This window comes from Rhamphochromis longiceps, linkage group LG16 (genome assembly GCF_057381845.1).
Source record: "Rhamphochromis longiceps isolate RC_006_pf linkage group LG16, R_longiceps_female_GT1.1, whole genome shotgun sequence".
Classification (NCBI taxonomy): Eukaryota; Metazoa; Chordata; class Actinopteri; order Cichliformes; family Cichlidae; genus Rhamphochromis; species Rhamphochromis longiceps.
Window position 1 is genome coordinate 15868609 of NC_140572.1, and position 21898 is coordinate 15890506.

Consider the following 21898-nt stretch of genomic DNA (forward strand, 5'->3'; position numbering starts at 1 on the left):
GGTACCCACGGCTGGCTGAAAACAACACAAAAATGCCGCCTGTGGCAGGAGATCTGACATAACTTCTGGAATCCCCCATTCGCAAGGACGAGAACATTTGGTATAAGAGCCCGCTAGACTTCAGGAACAGGTAACTAGGCAAACTGCTGATGCTCAAAACAAATGAGTCTTTGCAATACCTGAACTGTTTCCAGAATCCCCTAGGGACGTAATACTGCAGTCTGGATGCAGCCAGGTGGCCAAAGATGACCTGCAGGTGACGCAGGACCCCGATGTTGTACTCTTTCCTGTCTTCTGACTTACTGGAAGGTTTGTCATCAAACTGGTGATGATAGCTGAACACCTCATCACGAGGATCTACATTGCTCTGTGGAAACAAAATACGCAGGTGAAATATTGATATCCACATGTGTCATTAAATCTAAAATTGTTTATCATTTTTAACTGCTGCTGTTTAGTTGGGAAAACAAATCATAGCAGCTAAATGACAACTGGGAGGGAAAGTCACTGTGTGAAGTGATTTGCTATTTGGTCTTGTAATTATGCTGCCCTCAGCTCCAAGCTCTACCTACATGACCTCCATGCTTATAGTTGGCCAGTCTGTCAGTCACTGGATGCTGATAAAGGATGAAAACTGGGACTAAATCTCTTGCAACACAAACTCTCACTGTACCTCATTCTCCTGCTTCTCATCCCCCGACATGTCATCATCCACATCGGTCCCCGTGCCCTCAATGGCAAGGATGCCATTGCGGATAGGAGGGATCATGTATAGCTGCTGAATGACAGAGTTCATGTAACAAGTGGCCCCAGCGTTCTTCAGACCTACAAATCCTTTGTTGGGCCGTGGCCCCACTGGAGGCAAGTACTCCCACTCTGTCAGCGTCTCACAACCTAGATGGAGAACAAAGTAAAAACACCCTCATGTATACTGTAATTTACAAGCTGCTTGGGCGGCGTCATCTCTAAAGCCAAAGCAATCTCCATACCTAAATAGTACATGTCAGTCAGAGTGTCGACTATCTGTTTCAAGTTGCGGACACAGCCAACAGCCAGCGCCACGAGGAGCTCAAAACCAGCATTGATGGAAGCAGGAGTGCTGCACACTGGGATGGCCTGCTCTGTGGGGAACTCGCCAGTCTTCATGTACTGCAGGTAAACATTAGATGCTGGGAAGATGAAGTCATCAATCAGCTCCTAAATCAAGCAGGAAAAAAAGGAGAAGAAGAAGATATGGTTTCTTAGTGATGTTATGTGAAACAAGAAAAATACAGGATGGACATATTCTCATTATAGTAGCACTGTTTTCATGAATGTGTGTTTCACCTTAATGAGGTTTGCTCCTCCCTTCTCGCAGCCGATGTAATACTTCTTCTCTGGGGTTTGGAAGGCAAGCAGCTCTTTGGTGACTCCAAGGTGGCCCTCCAAGATCGTCTCCTCCACTCCAGTTTCCCCTGTCCTCTTCACTTCGTCCTGGCAAATGAAAACATACAGTACAGCCTCACTTCTGCCTTAAATAACTAGTTGAACAACAGCATATATTATGATTCCTTACACATTTTGCACAGCTAAAACAAATCATTAACAATGATTAAAAGGCTCTTTTACCCGTATTCGTTTCAGCCAGTCGATCTCATTGTTGAGCAGCACCTCAGCGTTTGGCAGGTTGATGTTGCTATTGTAGGCATAGTTTAATAAGTGTCTGAGCAACGTGAAGTAGTCCCCAGCATGCTTGGCTCGCTCTTTGGCCGTACTCTAGAAACAGACATGGATTAAGTTAGGATTCTGTTGTGTGGACTGCAGTGATGTTATGGTATTAAAATACAAAAGAAATATAGCCACTCACCCCTAGTACAGTAAAGAGGAGGGTGATAAAAAAGAGAAGGGGTCGATGGCCCATACAGCACCTAGTTGCCATAAGGAAGAACTGCTCCTGGGCCATTTGCCGCACCGATCTGTTGAAAACAGATTTCAAAATCAGCATCATGTCTCCCCCACCCAAAGCTTAAATCTCATTACTCAGAAGGTGGCTAGAATGCAAACTGGTATCCTTACTTGCTGTGGCAGTGTAGCAGCAAGTCTATGATGAAGGTCTGCCACGCCTTCTCTTTACTGAGTGTGTCCAGAGCTGTGGGCATGAGGGCAAAACACAGTGTCATCACCTCCAGGGCCTCACAGCACACCTGCTCATCCTCTCCATCTGGTTCCTTTGCTGCATTCGTCTACAAAAACAAAGACAGATAAAGGTCACCAGGCTGATCAAAACCTCATATAGATTTAGACTTTTGCTGATCAAGCTTTAGCATTCTTTCCTCATACATCAAACACCTGATGGCAGACAGTTTAAAGTGCTGCTGGAACACAGTCAACAAAACACATCAGCATTCAGAGTCATTTTTACCTTCTCATAGATTTTGCTGATTTCCTCATTGGAACTGAAAACAAGCTGCACTGTACCACAGCCTGATGCCCACACAATTTTCTGTATAGCACGGATCACACAAATGTCCGGGATGTACTTCGATGCCTGGAAGAAATTCTAGTGAAAAAAACAGTTCCAGAAAATCTACTGTTACAGACATAATAGCTCAAATGGGTCTACTCATCCAGTGTTTGCTTGAATATATTTTATGCTTTTCATATCAACATATAATAATTATAACTATATATCAACCTACTTATGTCAGCCCTTAATCGCAGCCCTTTTAATGCTTATAAACACATTTGCCTTTATCATAAAAAATAATTATTTATTTTATTTTTTTATTTTTAAAGGTAAGATACCGTGACCTCCCTAAAAAACCAAACAAAAAACAATTTAAAGAAATCAGTTCCTTTAACTTATCTCACTAAAATTTACCTCATCAGAAATCTGCTGGGCCAAGCGAATGGCTACATTTCGTAGCATGCATTCTGAGGCAGGGTTGGGGATGTTTTGCAGGGCACTCTGGAGGACCAGTGCCTGGTCATGAGTAGCCTGATTTATCTGCAGAGAGGTGTTGAGAAAGAAGCAGGCACGTAAGAGTATGGCAAGCATATGTGCTAGTGTCAAACAAGTAATACAGGTTTGTCTATGTGTGCATCATGAGTGTGACCTAACCGGAGAGACAGGAATATTTCCCTCTGCATTAGGCTGGCAGGCCTCAGCAACAGCCTTCACGTGTCCAAAGCCTACTGCAGTCAGGAGGAGCTTGGCGATCTTGAGCGCATTGAGGTAAGCTCCACGCCGTGTCTCCATGTCAGCAGATGGGAGGAAGTTGTTTCTGGTGAGCATGCTTAAAACCAGGGGCAGACCACCGCTTTTCAAGAAATTATACTGGAAGTCGCTGGCATCCTCGCCCAGAGTGGCACTGGCTGGCATCAGCAAAGCATACACAACCTGGAACGCACACAAGAAAAAAAATCAATCTTACATTTTTCTAGCACGCCCCACATCCAAGAATCAAACAGGTTCAAAAGCCACACCCCACAGCCTTTGTCAATTGTTGGGACTGAAAGTTTAATCTGGATGAAACAACCAGCATGGCAGCTTCAGCAAACTCATTTTTAAAAACACATTCTCAGCAAAAATCATATTCATCCAATGTATGTTTATTTCATTTTTCTCCCTTGCTTGTCAACTCCCCATAGGCAGTGACTGCATGCCCTATTAGTGGAGGAAAAAAAGTTCTTTAAAAACATAATGAGGGCTGGGAAGAAAAAAAAAAACCCTAACAAAACTCACTCCTGTGTAATATTCCTATTAAATACAGATTACACTATAAAATTACAGGTGCCATTGGGGTTGTTCCACTGCTGGTCAATGTACAGCAGCATACATTATGCAAATCTGATAATGAAGGGTATATAGATAAAAGGGAACACAATGTATAACAAGGCAGGGCACAGTGACACTCACCTCAATGAGGTAGAGCACTTGTGAGGGTGAGGGGCCAAAGAAGCGTGAGTCCAGAGAAGGACTCAGGCTGTTCTCACCAAGCTTGGCATGGTCCAGACAAACAGCTCTCAGATTCTCCACTGTAGTGTTATCTAAGGACAAAGAAACCGCACAAACAAGACCACTTAAAATAACACCGTCTGTGTGCATTAGCATAGGAGTACATTATCACCAAGCAACCTAGGTGTGTAATATTGTGAGCACAGGTGTGTGTAATACCCGGGGGCATGAGTTTCATGAGATCTCGAGCTCCATCTCTAAGCAGGGGCATGTTAAGGTTACACCCCAGGTCGGCCACTTGCCACAGGAAGGAAATGTAGCGCAGATGCAGCGACATAATCTAAAAGAGAGCAGAGGGTGTTACAGTACGTCTGCTTACATACTGAGCAGCACATAATTGCATTACTGCATCATATTTAGAGGGGTCTGATTAACTATCAACTAGCACTTGTTAGTGCTGTACAAGTATATGGAATATATATGGAACATGGAAACTGCATGTGCAGCTTATGCAGAATCTATTCACTTTACTTACCACACCCGGAAGACAGCTCTCCACCTCAGGGTTGGGGCCATCACTGTAGTGGTTACCGTGGTTACCAGGAGAGCCAGTGGATGAGTCAGATGAGCTGTCTGGACTCGAGGGCATATTGGCACTCACCTGGGTCAGCTTGGCTGTGATAAGCTGTATAAAAACAGTTACCGTGCAAGGAAACATTTTTATTTCAAAGTCTTAATATTGGTATAGGCAGCGTTAATGCATTATTAATAAAGAGCAAAAATAAATATATTAGTACATATATTAGTACAAAAAAAATAATCACAGTACAGCAGCTTCATCAGAGTGATTCTTTTGTCAGTCCAACAGAATATCACTCTCTCACCGTTTTGTCCTTCAAATTGAGCTGTCCAATCAGCTTCCTGTCGTCAGCTGGATCAACAACCTCTCCACCAATAAAGAGCTCGATCTTGGTATGGGCAGCATTTGCTTTTATCCTGTTTAGAATACCACGCCGAACCGAGCCAATTGTGTCATTTGTGTGTGACCAGATATCCAAATCATCCACCTGTCGACCTTGGTTGGGGAAACGTACAATCAATGTGATATGCTTCCCACGGAAAGCTCTGCAAGAAGAAAAGAGTAAAGAGGTTCAAATAACTGAAATATAGTAAAAGTAATGTCAACACCTTACTTATCTCATGAAGAGAAATGTTGCAAAATGTTTGTGCTGTAGTTTTGTTTTCATGTCTCATGTTTTTATTTGTCAATCGGATGACATTCGACAAATGAGATATGGGCATTTATGATAACTGAATCAATGATGTAATTGCGACAGTACCTTGACATGGGCAGTATAGTCCTCTCTTCATGATAGTCACTGTCACACTCATTGATGTACTCCTTAAGCACAGTGAGAACTCGTACCATGCGGATGGCCTCCTGACGGGCACAGTTAATGCTGTCTTTATCTCCATCTAACACACAAAGGGTGTCGTAGGATGCCTTCAGGCGGTCAAAACATGACTGGATGAAGTCTTCGTGAATTTCAACCTAAAAGGGGAGACAAGAAAAAAAATGGTCAAAGACTTCGATATTACTAATGTATATAGTACTGAAACATGCGAACTAACAATTTGGAACAGCAGATGAAACAGTTTCTCTAACTGAGAGAAGTCACAGTACCTGGTTAACTTGTAGTTTTGGTCCCAGATTGGTATAGATTTCTTTCAGCAGGTCTATGGCTCGGTTTGCAATGTCGTCACTTCCTTGAATCACCACCTGGGAGAAAACAGAAGAGCTGCAAGTCAGTCTTTAATACATTCATGTGTGTGGATGTCTGAGATAAGTGCACAGCAGCCTCATCTTTAAAGGCCATGTGAAAACATTAACAACCCAAACATCAGGTAGTTGTGTGAAGCTTCAAAGCTGCAGAGCATGCACAGTAAATCTTTATTAAAGCACCTAAACAGAGAATTTGTAAGTTAGACATCTTAGCTCTGGGGCACTAAAGTGGCAAGAAAGGTGAAAAAAAAAGAGAACGTGATTACAATCTTCAAGGTACAATTTTTTTTCTCCTAAATCAAATTCTCATGACCTTAAAAAATAAATGTTAAAGAAAAATAAAATGTTCATGTGTGCCTGTTGCAACTTCTCTCCTCACCCTCCAGAGATAGTCCAAGCCTATTAGTTCCAGGTCATCCATCATGTAGGCCCTGCGCTTTGCTACCAATTTCCCCTCCCTGCAGTTGACAGCCTTGAAGAACCTCTCAAAGCACTTCATCCCATTCTCTGTCAGCAGAGAGGGATCCAACTGCAAAACATTGTTCTCAAAGAAGTCCTTATTGATGTCTGGGTCCAGATCTGGCTCGTCACCCATCAGTTTGGAGTACCTATTAAGTGATGGGAAAGAAACACATCGTTCAGAAAGCATACTTTGTGATTATCAAATTTCAATTAAGAAACTAATTATGCCATAGGCAAGGAGAAATAGAGCCATACCATTTAAAGCAAGCCTCACGGTCACAGAGAAACACTGCGTTCTCAGCCAGACACTTCCAGATCTGCTTGGCCTGCGGGGCACACAGCCACAGCTGGCCATCTTTTAGCAGAAACCTGGTACATACAAATTTAAATTTAAATGGACCCTGGTGGCCAGAAGGTCAGAGTGATGTTGACGCAATATGTGGACTTGTATCATATTTGCACATTTTTACACAGGATCCTACCTTGTTTCTTTCTTTTTCCCTCCAAGGAGTACTACTTTACTACTACATTTTATATATTTAACTATGCAATGTCCAATGTAATGTACCTCAGGAAGTTGAGCCTTTCCTGGACTTCCTGGACATGGCTATAGCGGCTTCCTGGTCTAACTGTCTGTGGGTCGAACTCTGCTTGTTCCTCTGAAAAAGAGACATGTTGAGTCACACAGCAGGTTGTACACAATTCAACTGACACAACTAATATAGAGGACCATATCTGGTCTGACCAAAGTACCTTTAGACAACTGCCTCATGGTCTCCATGTAGGCTGAGAGGTTCTCAGCCACAAGCGTCACCAGTGCGTGGTTATGCTGCAGCTGGTTGATCAGGTCATGGCGGTAAAAAACATGGGGACTTCTCTGAGTTTGACTGAAGAGAGAACAGCAGGATGATTGGTGGATATAGGCGGTTTTAAAGCAGTGAGTAAAAACACAAGACTGTTGACCAGCCTGAAATTGAATCTACATACTTTTAGTGATACAACTGTGATTGAGAAAACATAGCAAGACTGATTTCTCATATGTCTGTATTAGGGGCATAAATAAAGCAGCTTTTATTGCATCTCTGTGTGTATGTATGCTATAGAATAACCAGCAAAGAAAGTCATATCAATAAAGGCCATTTCATGCCTTATTTCCACAAGAATGTTTTGGTCTGAAAATGAATAAGCCTGCAAACCTGTACTTTTGAGAGCCAGTATAAACCATAAAGAGTCCTGCGAGAATCAGCAGATACTTAAAAATCATTTTAATATTTTTTCTTTTCCCCCATCCCATTATACTCATCAGCTATATTGTCTTATAAGAACAACTTAAAAAAAAAAAAACAGTACAGTGATGACACCAATTATCAATTTGAATTCATAAAAAAATATAACATTTAAAAAATATATATAACACTAAAAAAAGGGGGAAAAAAAACATGTTAACATAAATGAGACATGTGGATCCAAGGCATGAAATACCCCTGATATTTTTGCATTGAATGATTTGAGCTGAAAGGCATCAGGAAGAGCTGGGCTCCATCTCAAAGGACCTTTCATTGAGCTGTGCAACTCACTACTAGATTAAATGCTGTGTATGCACCATGGCTCCCACCAAGAAACTCCCACCAAGCGTCTCTAGAGAAATTAAACACACTAGAGTTTATCCAGTGATGGCTGTTCTTCACCTATTAAATAACTACATTTTACATCATTGAGTAACCGCTTTGAAAGAATCAACCACACCCTGAATGTATTAATGTCACCATAAATACCGAGATTACCCTGATTCTGTTCAAATCTGAGAGCACAACATTAGTTACTCATGTAAGCAGTCCACAGACCTGTCACACTTAAGTTGTTAGAAGCCTCATGTGACTTCAAAACAAAAATCCTTACTAAAGACAGTCATCAATTACAATTATGAAACAAACTGATGCAACTTTGGTATATAAGCTATAATTCTCTGTAGGACTCATTTTTGCTCTTAAGGGGAATTGCTCCTATAAACAACCTGACAGCTAAGCAAACACTTGCCACCTGGGTCACCAAGGTTTCAAACAACACAACATTAATGATAAAAGTTAATGCAATTTAGAGCTGTCCTAATCTTGCCTGACCTACACATGCACAAACTTTAAGGAATTTGAATAAGCAGTAAGTCATTTGAGATGAAACCCATGAAGGAATTGCTTAAGCGTATTCACGGCAGGGATTTTGCATTTTTTATACATTTTAATATGTCAAAGAGAAAGTTAGACTTGACGTAACACAGAAATAGGAAGAGCCCTGGAATTAGCATTAAACTTACCCCGCTAAGCTCGTTTGTATGTAAATTGGCATTTTCTTTCTGAAAAACAACAGGCATGTGTGCTACATATTTTCTACAGTTACTATTAAAGAAAAACACTACTCCAAGTCTAAACAATTTAATGTTGCACAATCAAACTTAAAATTATTTATTATAGTAACTTTAAATCAATGCTACTCTGGGGCCTGAAGACCCTGAGTTGCTAGAGTACACAGCTTAAAAAAAAAAAGAAAAGAAAAGAAAAAAGAAAAAAGAAAGGGGGGGGGCTGCACGATAACCTGATTCACTCGCAGAACAAGCTTTAATGTATGCTTGACTTACACTTTGGGAAAAAGCCAAGTGTTAATAATTAAATTGATAATGGCTGAATTCCATTAAGGTATATTTGTGATCTGTAAAGTTGCTCAGATGAACTTAATTAACTAATATTATTTACTGGACAGAACTAGTATCGTGTCTATAAAGTATTGTGTATTTTGACTGGCATGATGCGATCTTATGTAAAAGCTTTTGGTCCGAATTAAAGCGGAAAGTGCAGCTTTTCAGCTCTTTCCAGTGTATTCAAAACAAAACAATGCTCACCAACCCATGCTGCTTGACTGATTTACTGAGAGATATTGAACAAATAAGGAAGAAAAAAAAAAAAAAGGTTGTCCAGCTTTGTTGGTTAGTGCTGATGGATAATTAGTGCACTGGAATGAGTTGCAGACAAAAAATGTTATCTTACAGCGGTGTAATAAAATGTAAACTGCAATGCCATTAATTTTCTGAAATGCAAAATTGACACGCCTCAGCCATTGGGATAAATGCTCAGCTCAAACACAGAAAATTATGTTTTCTTTATGAGTGTTCAGGCATTCTGTGCAAAATAAATATAAATAATTCATTATAAAGCATTAAAAGTACAGTAAATGATACCTTTAAAAAAAAATAATAATTGCCAGTATTAGAACTGTGCTTTTTGTGCATTTATGTAGGAATATATTTCCACCATGACCTTACCTGAGGTTTTGAGGAGCTTCTCCAAAGAGGCTACAGATTTCTCTGATTTGCTTAAGGGCAGGGATCACCCATTTGTCATTGGTTCGTAGCTCCTCTATGAAGCGATCTATCCATTGAATCTTCTGGGTGTCTCTGTCCTGTGAATGAAAATTAAACATCATCAGTATAGAGTTAAGAAAGACCAGCCTATTATTTTCATATTTTTGGAGTCAAACATAAACCGCAGCATGTACCTGTGAGCAACTATAGTCCAATATCTTGATGTGAGCACTGAGAGCCTGGTCCATGATGTCTACAGGCACATCATCGCTGTGTGCTAGGTTCCACAGCAAGTTAAGGACCTTGTGGGCCATCACACCATCCTTATCATCCTCAGCCAAGCGGCGAATAAGTTCCAACAGTTTTTCACGCTGCTTCTTGCTGGCATTGGTCCAGCTTGCCTATAGAAGTTGGGGGGGGGTTACAGTAGTATCAGTGGAACAATTACACTGCAGCACGATTCAGCTGAAAGCAAATGAAAAATATACATTGTGGACAAAAATCCTTTATCGCCTGTAACTACTGAGGACAAGTCTTACTCACCTTGAAACAGTCAAAAAGGTGATCCAGCTGCTCAGGCGAGAAGTCCCACGCCAGCTTAGCCAACAGGTCGTGGACATTTTTAACGATGGCCTCGTGTTTACCAGCCTGCAGACATACACAGAACAGTTCAGCTGTCAGGGTCACAATATTTATATTCTACCAGAAACTTTGTGATAAAGGGTTTACTCTGGCTATTATAAAGACACTACAAAAAGTATATTCTAATTTGCTTGTTTAAATGAGAGAAAATTCCCTATTAACAGTGGATCATTTTAAGTCAATTTACTAGAATGTTGAAAGTGCGTGAAGTCTGGTCCAGAGAAGTTTACTTTCCAAATCACGTCCTTTTCTTGGTGATGACAGTGTGCTACATGCTTCAGGCTCCACCCCAGCTCAGCCCTGACTCACCTTCCATCTCATACTTTCTATCTAACCTTTTTGCTAAGAATAAAAGGATGTCTGTATTTTGCCAGCTTAAAAAAATATCATGCAGTCCAACCTTCATGTCTGTCCTTGACTATGTGCATACATTTTAGTGTCCTGCTGCAAAACAAAACTACATCAGTATCTACCATAGAATACAACACTTCAAAAGTTATGAAAAACTTTAAACTTATGTATTGAAAAGGTTGGATTCAATTGCTTTTAGCCAATAAGTAGTGGTGCTTTGTACATGTCATCCATTTATAAGAGACTATTACTGCTCCCAATCCTCCTCATATTTCTCATCTCTTTAAATTTTCTAACTACAATTCAAAACCCAGTAAAAACATAACCTTCAATATTCCCCAATGCAAGCAGCAAACTTGGCATGTCAAGTACATACGCACTCTTCAACTAGAATAAAGTCGAACCTGTCCTTAAATTAAAGTTGTGATCATTGCTAACAGGTTTAATTATCCTTGCAATTGTTTTTAATGATTCGTTGATTATTGTTCTGTTCTGTCAGCTGATTGTATTCTTTTGAATCTTTGCCAGCTCTTTCTTGTAAGACAGATTTGAAAGATGACGTATACATTCTCAGCGATTTATAGGTGTGAGCACTGCAGAAATCTAGAGCTGTGTGCCATGATCACACCATGGAGGCACAGTTTGTACAGATACTGCACAAACAGGGTTGAGGTTAGAAAAAAAACAAATCTATAAAACATACCTGGGCAAGGACACATCTTTTTATTTATTTATTATTTGTTCCGCACTACTGACAAGAATGTGGCAATCTTTAAAATCTTAAAATTGTAAAACATAGTCCAATAAAGCTGGCGCCAGTGCAAAACAATTATAATCTTCAGGATTCTTAGAAACCACTAGTAAAATCTCTCTCTAAAAAAGAAAAAGACAAAACAAAACCACACATTTAAAAGGTGCTTTCACGCTGCAATCTGAAAGCCATCGTTTTTAATGACTTGTACTGTGCAATGGCAGTCTGTCGCCATGCAGAGCAAAGCCCAAACATAGACCTCAGGAGCTCTTGTGAAGAATGAAGTTGCCTTTGCTACAGCAAATACAAAAGGGAGGAAAATTTGATATTGTGCGTTGGTGCATGTATGCTTGTACCATTGTACTGCATTTACTGCATTCTTTTCTTGGAAAGAGCTGCACCAGGTATGCATTTTAACAGTGACATAGCTTGCTGCATATCCGCAATAAGGGTTAATAGTTTAGATGACTGACATCTTGCACAAGTTTTTGAAAGTGCCCATTTTGCTCCTTTGGCCACAGGTCCCTGAAACAGTGCACTGAACGCAAACGTCAAGCACAGTGCGTACCACGTCCTGGATCAAAGCCCCATAAAACATGTTTTGTAATCTTGCAACAATGCCGTACTGTGCTGTATTGCTGCATCTGTTCAACCATCTGCAAGGTTTTATCTAACTTTGATTTTTGCCTCCGTATGAAAATAAGAGTAGTTGATAAAACCACGAGTAAGGGCTCTTAGGCTATAATTTTTTATTTTTTTTAAATGATCAATTGCAGAGTACCTGTGCAGCCCAGATGTTGTCCAGATCCTGCATGGTAAGAGCTTTCTCTTTGATAACAAAGCGAAGGATCTTCTCCAGTTTCTCGACATACTGTGGTTGATGCAAACTGTCCCTCAGCACAATGGACAGGATGTGGTTCTGTTGGATCCATTCCTGAAGCACCATAATGAGATGTGTAAAGGAGAAATGAATTTCACAGACATTAAAATCCCTGATGTAAAACACAAATGTTAAGAGCTGAGCGTACCGCCATACGCTCTGCAGTCAGCCATTCCTCCTCCTCAGGGTTATGCCGATGAGTGTAGTAGGACACACTGGAGATGACCTTGTTAACTTCATTTAGTGCATTCATTTTGCCATTAAAAGAAGAAATTTGCAATAACCTGGTGGTAAAAAACAAAAATAAAATGTTTAAAACCTGATCAAACTTAAAGTTAAACAAAATCTTTATCAGAGAAGACTGAATTTGATATTTACCTAAGAATCATTTTTAACCTAAAAATCTCTAAATTCTTCACGGTCTCCTCCTGCCCTGGTACACGAGAAGCCAGATTCTTCAGAGACTTGATTATCATGGACAGTGCGTCATTTTTGGCTTCATTCTTGGCCTCTTTCTTTAGCTCCTCATCTGTGAGATTCTCTAGAAACTGGGGAACCATCTCGATGACTGGAAGGAAGTACTTCTTTACTGTGTGCAATGTGAGAAACTCATAACACTGGCCAAAAGGCCTGTAAAACAGAAAGTAGAAACAGAAAGTCAGTTCCAGAAACAAGACCATTGCACCAAAAGCACTTTGCAACGTGGTGTAAAACCTTGTGCTGTGTCAGCACTTACTTGATAAGTGCAGCGATGATCTGGACATTCAGTGCTTGGCCGCTCATGAAGCGATCGTGCAAAATTTGAAACCCGTTTAACGTGCCAAATTTGTTTATTAAGTCCACCAACCAACCCTGTGATCAGAATAAACAAGGGACAAAAACAAACTGTATAAGCACCCTTTAATGTGAAGTCAGGTTGGTTACACAGGCTAAACTATCATCAGCTTCCATTCAGAGACTTTAGGTTGAAACTACAACAGAAATTGTTTTCTCTGTGTAAATGAACAACTTCTCAAACTAAATTCCTATTGGCAAGCTTGAAGAAACATATCTATTCTTTGGTTTTCTATATTTATTCTCAGTTGAGATGCATGGCTTGTGAAAGAGGCACACTGCTAAGGAGAACAAGCTTCAAACTTCAACTCTTATTTTAATGTAGCTGGTCTTCCTTTGGTCTTCCACTGCCTCTGTCAGTGCCCCCCAGGGTGGCTGTGGCTACAATGTAGCTTGCCATCACCAGTGTGTGAATGTGTGTGTGGATGGGTGGATGACTGGATATGTAAAGCGCTTTGGGGTCCTTAGGGACTAGTAAAGCGCTATATAAATACATTTCCTTTAGCTAAAAATTAACTTTAAATTTGGCACTGCTGTTAAATATTTAGTAATGAGTAATTTGATTTAAATTTCCTAAAAATAATAGTAATAATAATAATAATAATAATAATCTCTGACGTAACAGCACAGTAAAACACTAAGTAGTCCTGGGCCCCCTGCCAATAGACAGCCAGACAGGCAAGCAATACTGCAGTACTGCTTCTACTGACCCTGTGCCCACACTGCATTCATCACTCCTTTACTGTACAATTCTTATTCTCTGGTGTATCCACCTTCCCTTTTATACAATCTGCTTTCTGACATAAGCATTAAATGTCTTAGGGACAGTGAAGTCCATGTTATTTTTTATCAGGCAGCTCCAGAGAGGGATTCTTTATTTCAAAAGGGTCTTCAGGGCGAGACTAAAATGTCACTTGATGGAGTTTGTCTTGAGGAAGAAAGACGAGCTAACTCTCCTCAAAAGAAAGAAAACTCAAAGCTCATCTTCTGCATGACATATCTTGACAATTTTCCATACACCTAAGGATTTGTTATACAATACAAAACGCATGACTGGATCAGTCTGGATCACTTAATGCGAATCAGATTATAAACTAGTCATTTTACAGTTTTTATGGTCAACTGTTGTACTGAGTCACCTTGGGAGATCGAGGGTCTGGTGGTCGAGCGTAGAGTTCATCATCAGCCAGCTGTGCTCCAGCAGGGACGGTCTCAGAGGGCCGTGTGCCATTGTAGATGTGGAACTTGCAGTGAGGGTTGGTGGCCATGGCCAACAGCTCCAGTAGAGGAAACCAGTCCTGAGAGAGCTTGGCCACACATAGCTCCACCAACCGGTGTGTGTTATTTATGATACACCTCTGTGGAATAAAACCCGAGTTTAAAAGAAAGAAAGGCAGGATCACAAGAACAATATCAAGAACTGGAAAAAGCCCAGCCTCGACGCTGCTGTGATTAACTTCTGGTCAGCCTTACAACACACATTTTACTATTCATGGTTTCTCCCCAGTAACCCTGAAGTCTGACAGGCTTAACTCTTCAGCTCCCAAGCTAGAGAAAAATTGCACATTTCACTCATTACACCCACATTTTGTTGCCTTTAATGAGGATTCCACATTGTCAACAAAAGAAATTACACTTCCACACAAACAAAGGAAGAGCACTCCTGCTAGTCACGCCATTGGTCAAATTCCAGCAACCAGGCTGTTCTGCATGGCTCCTGGCTAGTTCACATGTCTGTAGAAACCAGATATGAGCAATCAATACAGGACTGACTCATCACAGCATTCCCAGCAAGCTTTTAGACTTTACAAGTCTCTGACTGCTTCATCTTCTCAGTGTCTCATTTTAAAAGGAGCTGCAGGTGACAAGCATGATGATGTATAATATACTGAAAAAGATTAGATTTTTAAAAAAGAATCCACAGTGAGGAAGAGAAACAAAAACCCCTTTTCCGCCTTTAAATCCTCACACATCTGTCTTACTGGTTTATTTCAAGTACGTTCCACAGATCAATTTCAAGAACAAGAGCTTAAGAAAAAAAGAAAAAAGATCACTGATCACTGCTGGAAATGCCTCTTTCTATTAAATCTACAAAAACTACATAACAACTCACTTTGCAGACCAACCTAAGATCTGAACAATGGATGTATCTAATGAGATAAAGGCAAAGAATGAAGAAACAGGTTTTACAGACCGCCATCCCTCATCAGGACAATCTGGACCTTTAAATCAAATTTTAGAAAAGCATCTAACATACAAGAACGATTTTGTATCTCATAAAAATGTGAATTTGCTTTTAAATATACTATATAGGTTCTTTATTGTGATTATTTGAAAGCATGGTCATCTTAAAAAAAATCAAACCAAACTGTAAGGCAGAAGCAAAAAAAACTCACATGGATTTCAAACTTCCAACCACTGACTGCCTCGTCTGTGAGGATTTTTGTGAAGGAAATAGTCAAACCATCTCGGAAAAACCTCTGACATGCTTCACACTTCACATCCAGTCCTGCAAGAAAAGTCACCCATTAGATAATAATAATAATAATAATAATAATAATAATAATAATAATAATAATAGCAAGGTAAAGGAGATGAAAAATAAGAATGAGAGGCACAACAACAACAACAAAGCATTCATATAGTGAAAAACATATTTGAGTTGACTATCTTCTGATTGGGTGCCTCTAATAAACAGAACGTTTGGAGAGTCAAGGATTTCCTTTCTTTCTGACATTATCCAGGGCAAACAGTAGAAAAAGAAAAACACTTGGAAAAAGTGTTTAGAGGAGTCTGAAGCCTAAGAATAATAAACTTGTTCAGTTAACATAAACATAAAATAAGAACCTAACTAAGGACCCGTGTCCATATGCAGTTTTATGTGCTGTCAGCACATCTTTTCTATAGAAATCCTATGAAGCTGAGCACTGATACCACTCATAGTCCTCAGAGAAAAAATGCCCTCAGGCACACAGCAGTTTTCCGCTGCGCTTTACAGGCCTCTCAGCTGAACACAGGTCAGTTTTGGGAATACTCCTGCTCTCATCAATGTCACTTCTCTCTTAGAGACCAATCAGAAGGGGCATAACTTACAGTAGCAACACTAAAAATAATGACAGAGGAGAAAACTTTAAAGAAGACGGTTTTGTAACCTAGCAACAACAAGCACCTGAGAGAAGCCTCTGTTAAGGAGGTCATGGGCACTTCCAGTACAAAAAATGTCTCTGTATACAACTCGCTCTTTTTGATTCCTCACTGACTTTGGTGGATTTCATCAAAAGAGACAACTGCCCTATATGCACGAGATTAATATCATCACTGATGCAATTTAAAAGTTAAGTCCTTTTGGTATACTTCATATAAGAAATACAAAACATATGTTAACAACATATTTTGATTGCATAACTGTAAATCTTGGATCAATTTAAAGAACATTTAAAAGGTAATTGTTAGCAATGTTATAGGCAGCACAGAGCTGAACACCTACACTGCAATAGCAAGGCCAGTTCTTCACTGTTCTCTTTACATAATTATGTCAATATTGCAGATTAAGTAAAAAGTAAAGGTTATGTGTATTTAACAAAAAGTACAAAACCAAGTACCAAATGGGAAAATGTTTGAGTTTAGTGCTAATCTTTTTAATCAATTAATCAATATGATGAAGTTCTAAAAAAGTTACAAAAACACTTGCATCTGAAATTTACAACTACACATGAAGATTTTGTAATATTCCATTTTATGTCTTTGTAAATTATTTAAGTATTTTTACACATCCAGGAACTCTTGATGTGCAAAGCACGCAAGGAAAATTAAGTAAAACAGGCAAAAGAAATCACTGACTATTTTATATTCTACTGAGTGTTTCATTATTTAACAAGCTCAAAGGAAAGAGATTTCCTACATCTGTTAGATGTTTCACATTATATTATATTGACAAAAAACTAGCCAGTGAAAGCCATAAGCACAGACTGCAGGATGTCAGTGCCACAAAGCTCCTCTATGAAAAAGAACATTCTGTGCACTCCCACCTTTTTTACTCAGGTCTATAGCAGCTTCCAAGAGGACTTCTAACTCTCCTTTTGGCAAAACTGGAACAACCCAACGAGGCCTAGGAGAACAGAAAGACATGAATCGCCAGAAAAAAAGAGGAAAAGGATACTGTGCAATATTTGTAATATTCACCTGTGTAAAATGCATAAATATTACATTGATATTGTCTAACTGCACCCCAAAGAGCTATATTTACTTTGCTGTTAGGCAACTCTGCTGTGAGAGTGTGAATGGTGTGATGTGTTCAGACTGAACACGAAGCAAACTTTAAATGGACTCCGCAGAGTATGCCAGGAGACATGGGTCCTCCCATCCCCCCAATTTAAAAAATGTTTTTAACCAAGTTATGTATGCTTACAAAACAATTTGAGTTTACTCTCTGTCATAGCTGAGATTTAAATGTGACCTACCTGTTGATCATGTCATCGAGCTTGGCTAGGTCAGTGTGAGGAAAAGCTGGCTCTTCCTCTTCCAGCTGAGGGGGACCATCCCCCTGGCCCTGCTCATCTGGTGGGCTCACTGGAGAGTTCTCATTAGATGAGTTAGGAGATGACGTCTAGAAAAAATGCAGACCATCAAAATCAGATCTCATGTAATAATCTTTCTGGATTTCAGGTCTATGCTGCTATGAAAGGAAAAAAATGCAATGGCAGACCAAGTATCAAAAGCAAATGTAGCTTAAAATCCAAACTAAAAACCTAATGATATATATGTGGTTAATTACGAATGCAGAAACAAATTGAAAAAAAATGCACTCACACATTAACAATTCCTAGCTTCTACAAATCCAAATAAATTCACCAATTCCAAAAAAGTGCACCAAACAATAAGTTGATGTAAAGAAAATGCCTGAACCAGCTTACAAACACACGACAGCACGGCCCTCGATGTGCAGTATGCCTCATTTCAAAAGACCTGCACCTGGGCAGCATTTTGGAAAACAATGGCTTTATTCCAGCACACTCACTCCTTTGTTTTTACTAAAACATCTAACTAGTGTTAGTGGCCAACTAATTATATTTTCATTTTTCCTCAGTTTATTTAAACTTTAATACCCTAACCTTTAAAAGCAGCATTGTCTAACAATTTCACTGTTCTCATCTTTTCTGACAATTACCTCCATTAAATCCAGTTCACTTAACAGTCAGTTATCTTTCATTTTTTTAGCTCAGTGGGCAAAAGACATAAGTCATAAAATATCACCCCTATCTTTTTTTTCTTCTTTTTTTAAACACATCCACATGCCTTTGATTAAAAAAAAAAAAAAAAAAAAAAAAAAAAAAAAACCTCTCTCTTTATGACCAATTTCACAGAGTGTCTGCTAACATCACCCAGGAACCACTAGCTAACCAGTGAAGGAATAATGCTTTTTTTCCTTTGTAACTTGGGATTACCACTGACTGACTGATTTCTAGGCCTGTATGACTGGGGCTTTAGCAATCAATTTTACAGTGACTGCCTACAACCACTTCCCGACCGGTCACACAGCACACTCTCCCCCCCCCCCCCCTAATGAGCAACGGTTGACAGAGGCCACCAACTGGTCTCTAGGCATGCTTAACTCAAGCCTTAGCTTGTATAGCTGAAGGTCACACTATCACTCAGGATCATTTACTTTTTCAGGCAAGTGTAAATCTGTTTTGTTTTTTTGTATTTTTGACTGGGTTGAGGTTTAGAGCTTAATTTTCAACCACAAAAAGCAAGTAAAGAGGGAATTTACCAAAATATAGAAACAAATCACTGAATGCGTTACGTCTCACAAAGGAAGCTCATTTATTGCATAGCTTACTTAGTCACATTTATAACTTTATCAAAAAATAAAAACCCACAAAATGGTAGATTTACACATCACCTGTGAGGTACTGCTAGAAAGCATAACAATGGGCGGGAATGTGTCAACCAGGTACATTCAAGAACCAAAAGCAAGGCTGGAGATGCACCAGAAGACCTGCTCAAAACAGGGGCTTTTTGTTTCTGCTTTTAGAAAAGGAAATATGTTCTGCTCTAATGCTGGTTGTACCGCTACTGATATCACATTAGTGTGTGTCTCAGAGTTTCATCACTGATGAGGTGAAACAGGTGCAGGTTGTTCCTTTACAGACACAGTGGCCAAGTCAAGACAATATGTTAGTTCAGGCTAAAGCCGTTGGACAAGAAGTCCCACATTTTGTTTAAAAATCTGTCCTAACAACAAAAACACTTACAGCTAACTTAAAACAAATAAACTAAAGATACAAAAACCAGTGTGTTAGGGACTGAATGATTTACCTCATGTGATGATAAATATTTAAGAGAATTTTCCCACAAGCCAAAACAGCCATTTTATTCGTTTTGGACTGTGGTTTGATAACACAAGTTTTTTTGTTTGTTTGTTTGTTTTAAGATATATTCTGTGTACTCCTGGCAGCAGAATACAGCCGCTATAAACCTACATAAAAGCCAACTTTCAACTTCTGTAATCTGCATGGCTTTTACATAGTCAACAAAATATCAACAAGTGGAATATGTTCAGAGAGGCTTATGGCAAAGCCTAACAATGTCATGACAAAGATGCTTGTTAGTAGATATGGGACTAGCACAGCCATGATCCTACACTAAACAAACAACTAGGGTCAGCTTTGGAGAGGCTGCATAAGGATCTCCCAGTAGGGGTGCAATTAAAAGAAACTGCACTACATACAGTTTCCAAGAGAACTGACTGAAACAAAAGCTTTCAACCGACAAACAGATTTTAAACTGTTTGGCTTGATGAGATAGTGTCAATAGGCAATAAATACTGAAGTTTGCATGCATTGTCATGAGAGAAGATTGGATTCCCAAAAATAAGGTAGGACTGAAAAAAAACATTAACCTTTCACATGTAAAGGGATTTTTTTCCTCCAAATTAGGTCCTATAGTTACCAAACAGCTAGGACAGGATCTGCTAGTTTGTGACCACCTGCTCCTATTATAGACATTTTCTAACTTCCTGCTTACGCTAGTTTTGGTGAAAAGCTTGATTTAAAACAAAAGAAAAAAGAAAGGTCATTCAAGTGATCATAACTCTGATACTTTAAATATGAAGTATTACTCATTTCACCATACAGGAAATATAATAAGAGTTGACATGGGTCACGTATAAATGTGTTAGTATGTGGGTGAATCTTAGGGCTACACTGGAAGTAAGAGTATTTGAGAAATACAATCAAAAATGTACATCGATGAATATGCATTTAACCACTTTATTTTTTCTTTCATCTTTTGAGTGCGCATCAACAGTGGTGGTGGTGTGAGCAGCTGTGTATAAGAGTAAAGGAGGGATACTCAACGTGGAAAGAGATGCATAACTGAGAAATATAAAATGTGGGGGTGTGTGGTGAAGGCTCCTTCTGCTTGGCTGACCTACATAGGCAGCTTGCCTCTCACGTCTCACCACAGCTCATCTCTAACCAACACAGGCCTGCACACGCACAAAGACACGCACACACACACCCTTTATCCATCACTCAGGAGGCTCTGTTCATTGATGCTTCGCCTTCTCTCCCTTTCTCCCTCCTTTTCCGCCCCCACCTCCCCTCTCTCTTCATCTCCCTGGGCATCTGTGTGTGGTTAGGTACGAGCAATATCAGCAAAAGAAAAAGAAAAAAAACTGTGCTGTGTTGACTGAAAAAAGCAAAACAAAACAAAAACAAATATCTTTTTTCATTCCTATAACCGTTTTTGGGTTTTTTTCTTTTCTTCATTTCACCCATCTAAAACGAGTGTTAGAAAGATGATGCTGACCTGGTTTTGTGGCAGTGGGGGTTGGCTCTGAGCATCAGGAGCCTGGCCCTGGCCCTGACTGTCATTGCCCCCCACCGGAGAGCCACGCGTGGTGGCCGTCATGCTCGCCACGGGGCAGATCTTGGCAATCTTGGCCTCTTAGGGAGCGCTGGCCAGGAGGGAAATCACAGCCACCTCAGCTGTAGAGCAGAGGGAAGAGAGCCGGAACACACGAGAGAGGGACACAAGCACCTGGAGATCTGGGTGTGCTGCTGAGACCATTGCATAACCTGGAGCAGAGAAGAGGGGGCAAAGGTCAGAATTATCAGCTGACTGCTTAACATGTAAAAGCTGAATGGGTTAGGAGACTTTGTAATATCTAAAATACATGTTTAAATCTAAAATAAAATAAACTGAACTGAGCTGTGCCTGTCAGCTCAGTTCAGCTTGTATCACTCAGTTTTTCAGTGACTGCCTACATGTTCTTTTCTCTTTTATTCAGAAAGGAAGATGATTTGCCAAAAAGGACAAAACTGGAGAGTTCAGTCTCAGCCCATCAAGCCTTAAAGTAATAACACTACCCCTTACTAACTTAATAAGAAAAGAAAGATAAAGAACAATAAACTACTATTGTAACACTTTGATATATGTCCCTGGGATTAGCCAATATGAGGCAAACCATAAGTCATCATCCAAAAGCCAGTTTTCATTTTAATTCTAATATTTAACCCAGAAGATGCTGTCTGCCTGAATCCCACAACAAGAAAAATAATAATCTCAAATGCCGACATAAACATCCGATTGTATATGAAGGAACGGGTTAACAATGGACTGTATAGGAAAAAACAGATTTAGTGCTACTGCATTAGTTATCAGCTAATTGATCCCTTGTTTTAAACTATACTCCCATTTAAGACTGAAAATTATAGCTTTTACACCATCATGAAACGCCTTTTGAGCACTGTCATGTATTAGCTCACAATACCTTAGTTCACATTTATTCTGTTTCTTACTCTTCAGCAATCATTTTTTAGATTACAATACAAGTGTGCCTGCCAAAGTAATTTCTGAGATTTAACGACCTTGGTGATACTGCTAAATGGTACAGTTCAATG

General features: G+C 39.7%; 1 protein-coding gene across 9 annotated transcripts in view; it reads right to left on the bottom strand.

Moving 5' to 3' along the window:
- The window catches only part of usp9 (ubiquitin specific peptidase 9), a 36162-nt gene that overhangs the window by 10905 nt on the left and 3359 nt on the right, over positions 1-21898 (bottom strand). For 5 of the 9 annotated variants that reach the window (XM_085385554.1, XM_085385555.1, XM_085385558.1 and 2 more), the window contains exons 2-34: positions 20805-21073; positions 17453-17598; positions 17021-17100; positions 15389-15501; positions 14132-14350; positions 12895-13010; positions 12537-12788; positions 12307-12442; positions 12060-12212; positions 10078-10182; positions 9729-9935; positions 9496-9632; positions 8494-8532; positions 6936-7069; positions 6751-6841; positions 6438-6551; positions 6100-6328; positions 5622-5717; positions 5278-5489; positions 4822-5062; positions 4473-4622; positions 4157-4277; positions 3899-4029; positions 3101-3379; positions 2861-2986; positions 2402-2539; positions 2056-2222; positions 1847-1955; positions 1609-1755; positions 1327-1473; positions 990-1197; positions 674-894; positions 180-367 (exon numbers count right to left, since the gene is read on the bottom strand). In XM_085385554.1, the coding sequence (XP_085241680.1) occupies positions 180-367; positions 674-894; positions 990-1197; positions 1327-1473; positions 1609-1755; positions 1847-1955; positions 2056-2222; positions 2402-2539; positions 2861-2986; positions 3101-3379; positions 3899-4029; positions 4157-4277; positions 4473-4622; positions 4822-5062; positions 5278-5489; positions 5622-5717; positions 6100-6328; positions 6438-6551; positions 6751-6841; positions 6936-7069; positions 8494-8532; positions 9496-9632; positions 9729-9935; positions 10078-10182; positions 12060-12212; positions 12307-12442; positions 12537-12788; positions 12895-13010; positions 14132-14350; positions 15389-15501; positions 17021-17100; positions 17453-17598; positions 20805-20906 (5054 nt within the window). In that variant the 5' untranslated portion in view covers positions 20907-21073. The remainder of the gene's footprint in view (positions 1-179; positions 368-673; positions 895-989; positions 1198-1326; positions 1474-1608; positions 1756-1846; positions 1956-2055; positions 2223-2401; positions 2540-2860; positions 2987-3100; positions 3380-3898; positions 4030-4156; positions 4278-4472; positions 4623-4821; positions 5063-5277; positions 5490-5621; positions 5718-6099; positions 6329-6437; positions 6552-6750; positions 6842-6935; positions 7070-8493; positions 8533-9495; positions 9633-9728; positions 9936-10077; positions 10183-12059; positions 12213-12306; positions 12443-12536; positions 12789-12894; positions 13011-14131; positions 14351-15388; positions 15502-17020; positions 17101-17452; positions 17599-20804; positions 21074-21898) is intronic. The other 4 variants (XM_085385562.1, XM_085385561.1, XM_085385557.1 and 1 more) reach the window with 3 other exon arrangements.